General features: G+C 37.3%; 1 protein-coding gene across 1 annotated transcript in view; it reads right to left on the reverse strand.

Annotated features, from left to right (window-relative positions):
- Positions 1-15,946, reverse strand: part of LOC139975581 (MAM and LDL-receptor class A domain-containing protein 2-like) — a 41,957-nt gene that overhangs the window by 3,744 nt on the left and 22,267 nt on the right. The window contains exons 23-35 of the mRNA XM_071983602.1: positions 15,781-15,930; positions 15,172-15,269; positions 14,526-14,705; positions 12,403-12,646; positions 10,445-10,588; positions 9,195-9,382; positions 8,443-8,614; positions 6,321-6,443; positions 5,302-5,457; positions 5,009-5,151; positions 3,434-3,641; positions 2,077-2,214; positions 961-978 (exon numbers count right to left, since the gene is read on the reverse strand). Of these exons, the coding sequence (XP_071839703.1) occupies positions 961-978; positions 2,077-2,214; positions 3,434-3,641; positions 5,009-5,151; positions 5,302-5,457; positions 6,321-6,443; positions 8,443-8,614; positions 9,195-9,382; positions 10,445-10,588; positions 12,403-12,646; positions 14,526-14,705; positions 15,172-15,269; positions 15,781-15,930 (1,962 nt within the window). The remainder of the gene's footprint in view (positions 1-960; positions 979-2,076; positions 2,215-3,433; positions 3,642-5,008; positions 5,152-5,301; positions 5,458-6,320; positions 6,444-8,442; positions 8,615-9,194; positions 9,383-10,444; positions 10,589-12,402; positions 12,647-14,525; positions 14,706-15,171; positions 15,270-15,780; positions 15,931-15,946) is intronic.

Consider the following 15,946-nt stretch of genomic DNA (forward strand, 5'->3'; position numbering starts at 1 on the left):
CCTCACAGGTACCCATTTAACCCCTGGGTGGAGAGAGGCAAGTGAGATAAAGCATCTTGCCCAAGGACACAACGTAATGAACTAGGCAGGAATCGAACCAGCAATCCTTGGATCACGAGTCTGACGCCTTAGCCAATTGTCAACCACGCTCTCATAATGACTGCTTTGGTGTCAATGTTCTCTGTAGTTGGAATTTCTTCAAATTAACGCTTAAGAAATATTATTTCCCTCTCAGGATAGGCTAAATTATATTCCTGAACTGAGATTTGGCAACGTTTTCTTGTTTAACAATCTTCAATGTTTGGTAAATAATCTGGAGGGTCAAAAACTCCAGGAAGAAAGTAATTTTGAAAAACATCTTGCTTCCATGTAAGCAAAATAAACTTTGTGGCAACTGTATCAGATGACCATCACTCCAAGTGAATCAAAGCTAGGTTACACAGACCGAGTCCCTCTCATGTTTGCACTGAATATAGGAGAGGCTATAATTCTGGCCTTCTTCCCTGACCTCTGGGTTGTTGATTCAACAAATGTATTTTGTCTTTTTCCCCCTTCTTTTTAACATTTCAATCATTTCACAAAAACAGAGTTAAATGCAACTGCGATAAATAGGCCCATACTACTGCGAGTTAGTTTGGGGCCATATAAAGTTGATCTTAAAATGGTCTTAAATGCATATACATACTTGCCCACTTGTTTTTGGAGGGGCCGGGAGGGGGGAGGGAGGGGCCGATGACCAATTTTCAGCACAAAAATACTTTTGTCATAAAAAAAATTATTATTGTTAATAACAACCTTGTGACTATTTGGGTACAATGTTTTGTATGGGTTATTAATTACAATGTATAACTCCCTATCAGTTCTGAAAGTAAAATCAATCCTACTTTTTATCATTAACAAGTCCAATACAATCTTGAAGTTGGAAGACTTAAACCCCCCAGATCATTTCAGCATACTTACTCTTTTCTGGCTGATCAACTATACGGAGAAGAAAAGAGATGAAAAAGATTATATTACAAAATATAGGAGTCCAAATGATTCAATAGTTTTCCATTCTCATGGCAAAGTGCCAATAACATTGCATACTACTCAATCTGATATTAATCTTATGACATCAAGTGAAATCATAAATGACAAGAGGGTACGTGGAAAAAACCTACAACTGAAATTGCGGTAGTATATTCAGATCGAATGTTACCATGAGTATGACACTTTTAGAAACGTTTATCAAAATTTTACCTTGTCAAAATTTGGATGCTATATTCACTACCCTACAAAGGACACCAACTAGTCCACATTTTGTAAGACTAATTCAGAAATATGTTTCCTAACTTTGTGACCAACCCCCATGCATCCACTACAATTTCCCCAGCCCCCCCCCCTCAACACACACCACAATGATAAAGCATCATTACTCATTTGTAATATATATCTATAACATACCCCATTTAAATGAACACTATGCAAGCATGGTTTATTCACTTCAATACCTCCTATTAACCACACCACCCACCTTACCCACCTAACCCACCTAACTTTGTTTTAAACCCCTCCCACATTCCCACATTTCCCTCATCTTACAGCTGTTATTGTCACATCTAACCTAGATGCACCGTTAACTATGTGCATGAAAGTTATCAATGACCCAGCAAGATTATTCATCTGTGATACCATAAAATGAAAGTTACCAATGACCTAGCAAGATTATTCAACTGTGATACCATCAAATGAAAGTTACCATTGACCTAGCATGATTATTCATCTGTGATACCATCAAATGAAAGTTACCATTGACCTAGCATGATTATTCATCTGTGATACCATAAAATGAAAGTTACCAATGACCTAGCAAGATTATTCATCTGTGATACCATAAAATGAAAGTGACCAATTACCTAGCAAGATTATTCATATGTGACACCAAAAAATTGAAAGTTACTAATAACCTAGCATGATTATTCATCTGTGATACCATGAAATGAAAGTTACCAATTACCTAGCATGATTATTCATCTGTGATACCATAACTAATGACCTAGCATGATTATTTATCTGTGATACCCTAACAAAACTTACCGCATGCCTCTGGTTCATCCTCTCCACCTACTGGACAGTCCACCACACCATCACAGTACCAACTGGTTGGTATACAGTAACCATCCTTCACACAGAAAAATTTATCTTCACATTGCCCAGGTGTTGTCGGGGAAACTCCTGGGGGTGGTGAAAAAAATTAAACTAAATCGTGTTTGAAGTTTTACATAGCAATGTATGTCTCTTTCAAGTTCTTGTAAATAGCATAAGCATTTATAGTAACAAAACAAATTCATGGTAGGCACCTCTCCACCTCAAAAACTAAACCATGCAAGCAAAGCACCAACACCACATATGCTACTTTAATTTTCAGTCATCTCAAATGTTCAAGAATATTTGGCAATATCAACCCTCCACCCCCCCCCCCCCCCCGCTCCCAGTTGAATACTTTCTCAAACCCTGCACCTAGATACTGTCAGCTTTGTAAATGAGGTCACTACCCTACTACAGACCTAGACCCCTCCTATAATAAGTTACACCTCTGAGGGTCAGCAAGATTTTCAATTTCTACCTGTAGACATATAGTTAAAAAACAACAACTTGATGGGTACTACACCAGGTTTATTAAAAAGAATTACCTTGAAACACTGAGTTGTTATTGAGATTAACATATCAACTACTTTAGTCTGAAAATTCTTATGGGATGTGCACTCTTTATAGTACACTTACAGCTGTTTCAATTTCATGACTGTCAAGCCTGCCTATAGAACAACAGTCCTCCTCAAATTCACACCAGCAATTAATAATTTGTTACTTGATAGCATAAACTACCCCAAATACTGTCATTAGGATTCATCCTTGAGTGCACATAATTGATTGACCAGTCACCAGTATGATTGTAAACACAAGTGCTCTGATGGCCAGCACTACTTTTCTGTGTGTAAAGACAAAGTTTGGCTTGACAACTCAAATAAAACGCTGTGTTTTTAATCATGAATTTGCGCAGAGGAGCGTTCAGTATGGCTAGCATTACCAACTCGGGTAGATATTCAATCTCCCCTGTTTTTGGCCAAAAAACAGGGGACTCAGGTGGTATAGACTGGCATTTTGCAATACACTATTACCAATGAATCCTTTTCAAGCTACAAAAGAAACTCACTGTTAGTTTATGCATGTATGGTCAGTCTCATCACAATACCTGTCCTCTGATCTTATGAGGTCTGAAGATTTTAGAATCTGTATGACTTTCAAATGTTAACTTGTTGATTAATCAACAGTCTAATTAACTAATTATTTATATAACTTAAGTAATAATTAACTATCTAATTAACTACTTTACTAATTAATTAACTAATTATCTAATTAACCGATTAATTAACCGTTTCTAGTGATTACTTACCACTGGAATAGCATGAACTGCTGAAGCTTACATCATCGATGGCTAGGTCAGAATATTCAGTGCCTCCTAGAATACCTTCCAGTACTACTCTGAAATTATTATTGTTGGTAACCAGGGCCCCGCCATAATTCCACTGGTTGCCTTGGTTACCGGTGGCTCCCCACATGAGAAGGAGGGCACCGTCACTGGTAGTGGATTGAGTGTACACCTTAACATGAATAAGCAAAAACAAAAAAACATAAAATAAACAAAAAAAGATATTTATCTAGGCAAACAGATGGCTCTCCACAAAAGTTGTACCTGGTACTAGTCGCATCGCCAAGGGAAGGGGGTAAAATTTGCCATTTCCAAAAAGGAAACCTTAGGCAAGAAGATACACGACAATAAGCATAATTTACTTTATACCCTACATATCCTAATTCTGCTGATTTCTTAAAACAATGAAACCTAAGAAAGCTTCAGGAGGCTTCACCTCCTCGCCTCCCCACCCTGGTGCCTTGGGCGGCCCCCTGCCCCCGTGGCTCCAAGCAGAGTCGCCAGCTTGCTTTACCAGCGTTCTGTGCCCCTAAATATTGCTCTCACTTTGTTGTGCCCCTCACACTTTCAGATAACTGACTATGCCCCTGCCTGATACTTAGAGCTGAGAGGATCATTTGTGGGTAAGAAGTTTGACCTCAAATATTCTCATGTGAACACTTAACGATAATTAGCGTTTAAAAGGATGTGTTGCAGACAAATCATTTGATACCTCTTTTTTGTTTCTTTGAATACCACTTTGACATTATAAGAAGCTAGCACAGTGTGAGTAGGAGGTTGTGACACACTACCATTTCTTCGATCTAAAATGGTGTGATAGTACAGCTTTTTAAAGTATGCATCGCTGCGTAATATCGGAGGATAACTCTACTACTGTTGAATAAATGAGTCATACTGACATCATGCAACCTCTTAAAAAAAATACTGGAATCAAAACATGTATGTATGTATGTAATTTAGATCCTCCTGCAAGCAGGAACTCGCGAAGAAGCCATCATTGGCTTATCAAAGCCGCAAGCTGACCGAAGTCAGTCCCTTAAATTCATATTTATTCGTAACAAAACCTACCGGTTATGTAATGTGGAGGGGATGGAAAGAGATATTCATTGATATAGTAATTACTGTCTATACTTGAATAAACACTAAGAAAGAACTATTTTAACAGGTTGTATTTACTGACCTATGGAGTACTATGCCTTTAAGTGACTTACCCTCAATGTTCCCATGTTGGCACCTTACATGTGATACCAGAAAATAGAAGAACTATTTTAACAGGTTGTATTTACTGACCTATGAAGTACTATGCCTTTAAGTGACTTACTCTCAATGATCCCATGTTGGCACCTTACATGTGATACCAGAAAATAGAAGAACTATTTTAACAGATGTATTTACTGACCTATGGAGTACTATGCCTTTAAGTGACTTACCCTCAATGATCCCATGTTGGCACCTTACATGTGATACCAGAAAATAGAAGAACTATTTAAACAGATGTATTTACTGACCTATGGAGTACTATGCCTTTAAGTGACTTACCCTCAATGTTCCCATGTTGGCCCCGTACATGTGATACCAGAAACGGATTCTACACTCCTCAACTGTTGCATTGAATACCGGAGAGGCTATCCTAGCCTGCTCTCCTAGCCTCTTATTTGTTGATTCAACAAAAAGAAAACTTCCTAGCAAATAAAAAGAAAAGGAGGAAATTTTGTTTTTAAATTCTACAAAATCAGAGTTCTCATATCACCCTAGACAGCATAAAAACACCTCTTTGTTGGTTTAATTATTTATTTATTTAAACTGATGAATACAAATAAGTAATTTCTAACCTTCTGAGTCAGGGGTGTTGTCTGAGCTTGGACCCGTGTTGGCCGAGGGGGTGGAAGAACCCCAACTCCAGTCCAAGTCGTCATTTTTCAGTTGCTCCCACTGGCAATCAGATTCCCATTGGCTGGAATCAAAGTTACATCTCCCCGGGTTTGCGACTACCAAAAACAGAGAAAGGCATAGACATTACTAGAAATTGGAAGTAAATATTATCTATCATTGTTTGTAATTTAGTCTTCTCATCTGAATGAACAGATAACTAGAGCAGCTGAATGTGTTCGCTGCCTGACCATCAGCTGCAGCCAAAGTTGAATTCCGTTTTTTGGGGTCACAAAATGAAAAATATTTCACTTACATAGAGACAATATGCCTATTTCAGTAAGATTCTGGTAAATATTAAAACATATATATTACAGAATAGTATTTACTGTTTACACTGGAAAGTTAAAAAACAGTTGTTAAGTTTACTTATCATAAGATACTTAAAACATACAATAGTTTTTAAGTACTCAAACTGTCATACCATTTTGCATAGTAAGAGACTTCTAGAATTACCTAGAGAACCCTGAGAATCTATAACTACTTCCCCTTTAACTGTAACTTATGAAGACATAAACACTCAGACCCGATTACAATGCTTAAAGTGCTTGTCCAAAGCATTCTTAAACCCATTCACACTACTTACTTATTGAGCCTCAGCTTGCAATGACAAGTTTTCCACTACATTTCCACTAAAGGAGTGTTAGCTCAGTGGTTAACTCCGGTGCCTTTCAATCATAAGGTCCTGAGTTCGAGTCACTCCAAGATTAATGTATGTTGTTCAGTTACAGAGTTGTTGACAATTGACAATTCATAATCATGGACTTTAAATATGAATGTAAGAGACTGACTTCGGTCAGCTTGCGGCTTTGATAAGCCAATGATGGCTTCTTTGCGAGTTCCTGCTTGCAGGAGGATCTAATATACAAACATTGAGTATCTCTGAGGTCCTACCACATACTGCTGACCGCTTCAGACTCACCACAGCCCTGTTCATCCTCTCCGTCTGGACAGTCCAGGTCAAAGTCACAGACGTGATCTGGATCAGCACAAGATCTATCGGAGCACTGGACCTCCAGCGGCTGGCAGGGTCTTTGATAGGTGTCTATTAAAATCATGAACAGGTGTGCAGATATTGAAGTGTAATGGAAGGCAGGGTCTTTGATAGGTGTCTATTAAAATCATGAACAGGTGTGCAGATATTGAAGTGTAATGGAAGGCAGGGTCTTTGATAGGTGTCTATTAAAATCATGAACAGGTGTGCAGATATTGAAGTGTAATGGAAGGCAGGGTCTTTGATAGGTGTCTATTAAAATCAGGAGCAGGTGTGCAGATATTGAAGTGTAATTGAAGGCAGGGTCTTTGATAGGTGTCTATTAAAATCATGAACATGTGTGCAGATATTGAAGTGTAATAGAAGGCAGGGTCTTTGATAGGTGTCTATTAAAATCATGAACAGGTGTGCAGATATTGAAGTGTAATAGAAGGCAGGGTCTTTGATAGGTGTCTATCAAAATCATGAACAGGTGTGCAGATATTGAAGTGTTAATGGAAGGCAGGGTCTTTGATAGGTGTCTATTAAAACCATGAACAGATGTGCAGATATTGAAGTGTTAATGGAAGGCAGGGTCTTTGATAGGTGTCTATTAAAATCATGAACAGGTGTGCAGATATTGAAGTGTAATGGAAGGCAGGGTCTTTGATAGGTGTCTAATAAAATCATGAACAGGTGTGCAGATATTGAAGTGTAATGGAAGGCAGGATCTTTGATAGGTGTCTATTAAAACCATGAACAGATGTGCAGATATTGAAGTGTAATGGAAGGCAGGGTCTTTGATAGGTGTCTAATAAAATCATGAACAGGTGTGCAGATATTGAAGTGTAATGGAAGGCAGGGTCTTTGATAGGTGTCTATTAAAATCATGAACAGGTGTGCAGATATTGAAGTGTAATGGAAGGAAGGGTCTTTGATAGGTGTCTATTAAAATCATGAACAGGTGTGCAGATATTGAAGTGTAATGCAAGGCAGGGTCTTTGATAGGTGTCTTTAAAATCATGAACAGGTGTGCAGATATTGAAGTGTAATGCAAGGCAGGGTCTTTGATAGGTGCCTATTAAAATCATGAACAGGTGTGCAGATATTGAAGTGTAATGCAAGGCAGGGTCTTTGATAGGTGTCTATTAAAATCAGGAACAGGTGTGTAGATATTGAAGTGTAATGGAAGGCAGGGTCTTTGATAGGTGTCTATTAAAATCAGGAACAGGTGTGTAGATATTGAAGTGTAATGGAAGGCAGGGTCTTTGATAGGTGTCTATTAAAATCATGAACAGGTGTGCAGATATTGAAGTGTAATGGAAGGCAGGGTCTTTGATAGGTGTCTATTGAAATCATAAACAGGTGTGCAGATATTGAAGTGTATTGGAAGGCAGGGTCTTTGATAGGTGTCTATTAATATCATGAACAGATGTGCAGATATTGAAGTGTAATGGAAGGCAGGGTCTTTGATAGGTGTCTATTAAAATCATGAACAGGTGTGCAGATATTGAAGTGTATTGGAAGGCAGGGTCTTGATAGGTGTCTATTAAAATCAGGAACAGGTGTGCAGATATTGAAGTGTATTGGAAGGCAGGGTCTTTGATAGGTGTCTATTAAAATCAGGAACAGGTGTGCAGATATTGAAGTGTAATGGAAGGCAGGGTCTTTGATAGGTGTCTTTTAAAATCAGGAACAGGTGTGTAGATATTGAAGTGTAATGGAAGGCAGGGTCTTTGATAGGTGTCTATTAAAATCATGAACAGATGTGCAGATATTGAAGTGTAACGGAAGGCAGGGTCTTTGATAGGTGTCTATTAAAATCCTCAACCGGTGTTCAGATAATGGAAGACATTAAAGTTAAATGCAATTTCCCTCAAATAAATATTAAATATCAATGGTGGTGACCAGTAGGGGAAGGGGGAAATGGAGGGGGAATAGAAAAAGGGTGGGGAGGGGGTGTGAGTGGTTGGAGTCATAAGATGACTACTTTACTAGCATATATGTATGACATAATACTCCACCATCCCCCTAACCCTCCCAAAATCAGACAAACTTATCTGCTGCTTACCATCGTTACAATTTCCCAAGAGGACATCATCAATAGCGATATCACCGGTGATTGTTAATCCTCTGATGGCTTCGATGATGATCTCAAAGTTGTCCCTATGGCCGATGGTGAGGTCATCAGTGAATTGCCATTGGTTACCTTGGCTACCGGATTGGGTAAATAACAAGGTATTCTACAATGAAAAATATTTATAACAGTTTTCACATGCACTTCCAAAAGAGAGAAAAATACAGAGAGAGAAAGAAAAAATGCAAGACTGAACATAAGTTTATGAGCAAATCTTTTGAACCAATTTTAAAAGGGAAAAAAAAACTTTTAATATTGGTCAGAATTGGCCAGAAATGAGAAGATGTTTCAACCATTTGTTAATATTGCTATTTCTCTTCATAAAGGGATATGATCAGGTAATTAGTTCCATTGCAGTTACAGAGTACAATGGACCTTTGAAATAAGTGTGCCCTAACGGGGGAGGGAGGGAGCCTGTAATATGAGCTTTTTCATTTCATTCATCTTTTCATTAATCTTTCCAAAAGTAATGGTACCAATGGATGTACTTAATTGAACGTGAAAGTGAAACCATATATATATATCTATATATATACATATCTATATATATATATATATCTATCTATATATATATATATATATATATATGTATATATATACAGAATTTACCTCTAGCAAACATATGCTCCGTTCAATATCCAATATACAGAGCTATAAATAAACTGAGGTGATATCAGCTGTCTTACCTCATCTTCAGTCCTGAGGAATATATTCAGGGTACCGACGGTGCTCCCCTCCATATGGTACCAGAGGGAGAGGGTACAGGCAGAACCAGAATGTTGGTAAATCGATGACTGGAGGTGGGCTTTCTCATTGTTATCAACCCCTATAGCCCCTGTGTCTAATGAACTAGTGTCTATATACATGTAGTAACCTGCCATATCGAAAATAGTGCAAAGAAAAGACAACATTGGTTACCTGAAAAAGGTTTTTTTTTTTAGGAACAAAAGTTTTCTGACAAAGAAAGAAATGGGCACAACATACATATTTTAATAGTTAACTGCACATTGTACAGCTTTTCAGTTCTCGTTTTGTCCAATATCATGCAGCTAAAGAGATGTGATCAAGCATGTCATGCAGCTAAATTATATCACCAAAGCCTGCTCTTCAAAACAAGCATATCGTTCTCATATTTATTTAATTTTTGAATAAAAGAGGTAACTGTGCGATTGGTCTACGAAGGATAATACCTTTCCTCCAGAAGCAGAATAAATGTGTTTCTATATGAATAGATTATGTTAATTTAGTTTTTAAGAGGTTTTTAAGAAAAACAGAAGAAAATGCACAATAGCTCACTAGAAATAGTCATGTTGTATGCCATTGTAATTTCTGAGTACTGTTGCATGCCAACAAATGACTATTTTGTAGAGTGAATTTAAAAAACAGGTTTCCCTCTTTTGAAGCCATGACTTTATTACTGGAATTTGAACATTTGTTATTGTTAACAAATATTCCATCCTGCTTTTAAATGCTAGGGTGACTGGTTTCAAATCCCAGGCAAAATATTTCACTTTTTTTATTTCAAATTGTTTTAAAGCAGGGGTGGGCAACATTTTTGAATGAATGGGCCAGATATAAGGAGTGAAAAAATTAACTGGGCCGCACCTAACCAACGAACTGCTGTTGATTTCAAACCTTTGATTCCGAGGACTTTCAAGCAATAGGTGTGTGTACTTAATCTGTATTCACAAAAACATAATGTCCATACAGTACAGTTGATATATAATGGGGATAATAAGCCTTCCTAACAGCATCATTAGTGCTGATAAATTCTAAGCAATTTTTTGTGATGATGTTAAAAAGATTGATTTTTTCCTTTTTCTTGAGACATCTCACAGGCCGCATAAAATCACAATAAAAAACAATCGCATAAAATCCATAGGTTGCCCACCCCTGTTTTAAAGGGATTAACAAGATGATTAATTTGTGATATAACCTAGCTCCGTTTCTGTGGTGTGATCAGTTGCAGGTCCCGTCTTGATCCTGTCTGTTTGATCCCCGTTGTCTCGGATCCAGTTTAAGGTGTCCTTGGCTGAATTCTTCCAGCCACATCTACCGGACTCAAAGTCACAAGATGTCCCTGATGATTAGAAACATAAGAATTATGAGGGGGATCAAACACATAACGCTTCTAACAGGATCACCATGTGCACATGTATTTATCTTCCTATACAATATGCCGTTGAAAACAACCAAGGTTAGTCCAAGTATGGCTGATCCGTATATATGTTATGCACTATCGACCGATTTGCGCCATCGATCGATAGCGCTGCGCTATCTATGGATCCGTCGTTAGCGCAAGCATCGGTAGATCGCGCAGGTAACGATCGATGGCGCAGGCAGATCGACGGATTTTATGTATATTTTTGATAATGGCAATGTTTTTTCTTAATTAAACTTCAGGATGACGCCAAGTGCTGTTTAATGGACACATCACCGATTTTTCTAAAAATTGCCCGTTTAATTACCATTTTCTATGTAAATATTTATGACAAATTCAATAAAATTTTATCAATTGATAGTGATACAAGAGTTCCAATAAATTGGTTGTATCATGGAGATAACCTAAATCCATTGCTGAATCAGGCATATGTATCAGGTTTTTTTATATATCTTCAGGCTTTGGTTCTAAGAAATCTGCTAAATTACTGATGTGATTGGTCCAACAGTGACTATCGACCTCATATTGTACTGATATATAGTGACGATATTCGTAAAAATGGAAAAAGAGCCAGCTTTTCGAGAAAACATGCAGGAGACCGTCGACCGCCAGGCTGCTTCAACAAAGAGCCCAGTCATCAGCGCGGAGAAGTACGATGCCATAAAATCTCATCTTCTTGATCCAAGCATCAAGGTGGACTCGCACTTCCGTCATTGGGTCAAAAAACGGAATTTTCAGATTGTCGACCTTCCTGGCCTTGAGGGAAGCGCCAAGTTCCTATGAGTTGTCCATGCTGAAAACGTGTTCGATGTCGTAAAGGGTATTCACGTAGACGAACTCAGTCTATGTCAAGGGTATTCACGTAGACGAGGGCTGCAGTTCCCCTTTAAATCTCATCCTACACGACCCACGAACTATCGATTGATAGCGCAGCGCGATCTACCGATGCTTGCGCTAACGACGAATCCATAGATAGCGCAGCGCTATCGATCGATGGCGCAAATCGGTCGATAGCGCATAACATATATATTTCAACCTCACTGTTGTTGTTATATATTTTTTTTTATATATAAATGAGCCTTTAAAAGTCATCAGAATAGCCCCAGATCTGCTGAAAAGTGTAAATAATGGTCAAGCTTATGTTGGAAGTTCAATAAACATTTTCACTGACACGTAATTGCCCAAGGAAACATATCAAAAGGACAAGCTGTAACAGCTGAAAAAAAAAAAACCTGCTTCAGAATTTGGCTCGTTTCTGCCTATTGTGTAGGCCTACATAAGATTATGTCCTATGTAGCCTTGCTGTGATGATAGTGCAATGCCACCCCAACAGCCCCTCCCCTCCCCTCTCCTCCCATCCCCTCTCCTCTCCTGTCCGCCTTTCCCTCAGCATCCATTTATTGTGACAGTGCCTAATCTACACTCTCCAATATCTTAATTTGAAGAGTCAGAAAAAAAACTTGAGTAAAATATTTTCGAAATTTATCGTCCTACTTTTAAAAAGCTTGAAACTTTGAGGTAAATTACTGATGTCCTTTAGAAATAAGTTGCTAATCGGGTTGAGTGATTCAATGCATCAAGCTAAGAGTCAGAGACCACTCCTCATGACTGCCAGCAGATAACTCAATGTCTCTCCACATGTTGTGTGACATGGCCATATTCAACATGAATGTGAGAGAACTATCCAGCAACACGTCTTTATAAACCTAAGTTTAATCATAAAACAGTCTTACCACATTCGGTCTCATCTGAACCATCGCTGCAATCCTGTACAAAGTCACACTTCCTTGTGAGAGGATAGCATCCTACCCCATTAGAGCATGCCAGTCTCCCATCTGAGCAATACTGCTGGGTGTCATCACTGTCCAATGGCGACCCTGGAACAGATCCTCCAAGGATACAGGAAGGCGATAGAGAAACATCGTCCACAGATATCTCTCCTTGGATGCCATCTCCAGTTACAGCTTCTAAAGTTATCTGGTTTGTTATAACAATACCAAACACAATTCTAGAGTTATCTGGTTTGTAATATAACAATACCAAAAACAATTCTAGAATTGTCTGGTTTTTGTTATAACAATACCAAACAAAATTCTGGAATTATCTGTTTTGTTATAACAATACCAAACACAATTCTAGAATTATCTGTTTTGTTATAACAATACCAAACACAATTCTAGAATAAGCTGATTTGTTATAAACATACCAAACACAAGTCTAGAATTATCTGTTTCGTTATAACAATACCAAACACAATTCTAGTTTATTTACCTAATTCTCAGGGTCTGGTCTCACACCACCAGGCTTTCTAGAATTATCTGGTTTGTTATGACAATACCAAACACAATTCTAGAATTATTTGTTTTGTTATGACAAACCAAACACAATTTTAGACTAATTACCCAATTCTCCAGGTCTGGTATCACACCACCAGGCTTTCTATAATTATCTGGTTTTTGTTATAACAATACCAACACAATTCTAGAATTATCTGTTTTGTTATAACAATACCAAATACAATTCTAGAATTATCTGTTTTGTTATAACAATACCAAAAACAATTCTAGAATTATCTGTTTTATTATAACAATACCAAACACAATTTTAGAGTTATCTGTTTTGTTATAACAAAACCAAACACAATTCTAGAATTATCTGTTTTGTTATAACAATACCACACACAATTCTAGAATTATCTGTTTGTTATAACAATACCAAACACAATTCTAGAATTATCTGTTTTATTATAACAATACCAAATACAATTCTAGAATTATCTGTTTTGTTATAACAATACCAAAATAATTCTAGAATTATTTGTTTTGTTATTACAATACCAAATACAATTCTAGATTAATTACCCATTTCTCGAGGTCTGGTCTCACACCACCAATCTTTTCCCTTAATGTTATACAAAATCCAAAATTTTACTGTGTCTTAATGGTGCATACCAACAGAGAATAACTGGATTTTTTTAATTTTGGCAAACTATCAGTGTATACTTCCATAGCGATGAGGTGATAATATGTCCTTACAGTATTGTAGTGTAGTATATGTTACTTGTAAAGCTATTAGCAGCTGCTTATGATTCAATACATGACTTCATAATCAAAAATCCAAGTTAACTAGCATTCTCTTCAGTGGAACAGCAATGCCACATGTAGATGATAACACATAAGAACATTTGTTGAGTGTTTTAAAAAAAAAAATAAACCTGCACTGTAAAATTCTTGAAATCGGGCGAAAAAATAGAAAAGGGTTAAGTTATTTAGTAGCCTTCCTTTCCCTCTGCACCCTCACTAGAAACAAAGGAAAAGAATCCTAAATCTGACAAAACATAAACAGGATATTCTCCATAATATCCATAATTAATTTCATGGTTTCTAAAGAAATAATTGGTGTTTTCCAGAGTATAAGAATAATTTTTGTAAAAGACAATTTTTTTTGGCATGACAAATTAAACATTCCTGTATTATCTTTCAAATATGTAAAGACAACTTCTAAAAAAAATTCAGCTCTTTGAAAAAATTTAAGTTTTCAAAATATCTCAATAGACATTTACTTTATTTTGACATGCATTTGCCAACATTACAATTTATTAAATTGCTTCCAAATTATTTTACCAAATAAAAATATCATGACATATCAAAACTTTTTTAATCTGTTGCCCTCATTTTTTCCAACATATTGTTACTGCAAAAATTGAAGCGCAATTCATAATAACCTATGTTATAAAGCCAAATATTGCTTAAGAATAAACTGTGCCTTTACTTAATTGAAATAAAAATATGGTCAGTTGCCACATGTGAAAGAAACATAAAAAGACGAAAAGAATGCTTGGTTTTTTTTAACTTACGGCATAATTACTGGCAGAATTTGGCAGAGTGACTTCCCTGAGCTGCCACCAGTCTCCTTGCTCCCCGTTGAGGACATCCACCAACATCTTATAGGAGGATAGATCTGACAGGAATGAGGTCACCATGAAGGCCTGCAGGGAACCAATGTCATCACCATCCATATGGTACCAGAATCTCAACTGTCATTGTAAGTGGGAAAGGAAAGAAGAAGAAGTGTTAATTTCTGACGGTCTGAAAACTAGGGCACCATGAAGCTACTCCATTAAAGTTAGGCACCTTGCAGCAGCTCTGAGGATATTGATTACCTGGTCTGGCCAGACCTATCGCTTTGTGAGTATATACCTACCCCAAAGAGTTCACACATTTTATAAACTGAGCTGTTGGTACAAACTGATGTGGAAAACATGTCGATGACCAAAATTGTATCAAGAAAACTTCTCTAAAGTAGCTCTCATTACTGTAACATTATTGAACATGCAAAAAACAAAAACAGCAACACAAACGTTCTGCACATATGAAAATAATCTTATTTCAAATGCTGACCCATAATTCACACTAGCACTAATGTTTTTATATGTATGATATTTTTTTGTCATATAAATTGTACGAATGAATTATATGCTCAGAGGTACGGCTAGAACCCACCTTACAATCTGATGAGGCAGCAGACACAGTAGGGCTGACGATGCTCGCCCTGTCTCCAGCTTTACGAGGTGGAAAGACTTCTGTGTAGAGGTAATGACCTGGTAGAACAAAAAAACAAGCAGGTACATTTGTAGGAGTTTAAGGTAATCATTAAACCTGCATAAAAGTTTAAAGAGGGAAATGATACTGATGGAAGGAAATTCGAGAGGGGATGCTTTATATTCAAACTTTTCAAATCCTCCCTCCCCCCTCCTTCCCAACAAATATACCCTCGACAACAATTTCACTAACAATGTTTCAATAACTTCTGTTCCTAACTTACCTAGTAAAGTCATAACAAGAGGTCGATACATAAAAAAAACTTGAATAAGAAAACTTTGGTGTTGAGAAAAGCACAAATACATACCTTTCCTATTATGATTTATGAATAACTGCTGAGTGACCAAACACAAGCCGGCATGATTTAACAATAAACTGCGTCACAAACAGCTATTCTTCTGTCAAAAAATCACTGAATTTGGTGCAAGTCAGATATAAATGATTTCTGTGACTTACAAGTCTGAGATGTGCTATGAACTGGCAGCATAACAAAAAGAGACAATTTCGTACCTGCAGAAGAATCCTGGGTGTGGTCACTGACTGGTCCAGTCCCAGGATTGGCTGAGAGACCAGATCTCAGTGTCCAATCAAACTCATCCATAGCACTCTGTACCCAATCACAGGTATCTAACTCAAAATTACATCGAGCAGGGTAGCTTGCTGGGAAAATTAACAA

Source organism: Apostichopus japonicus, chromosome 11, assembly GCF_037975245.1.
Source record: "Apostichopus japonicus isolate 1M-3 chromosome 11, ASM3797524v1, whole genome shotgun sequence".
Classification (NCBI taxonomy): domain Eukaryota; kingdom Metazoa; phylum Echinodermata; class Holothuroidea; order Aspidochirotida; family Stichopodidae; genus Apostichopus; species Apostichopus japonicus.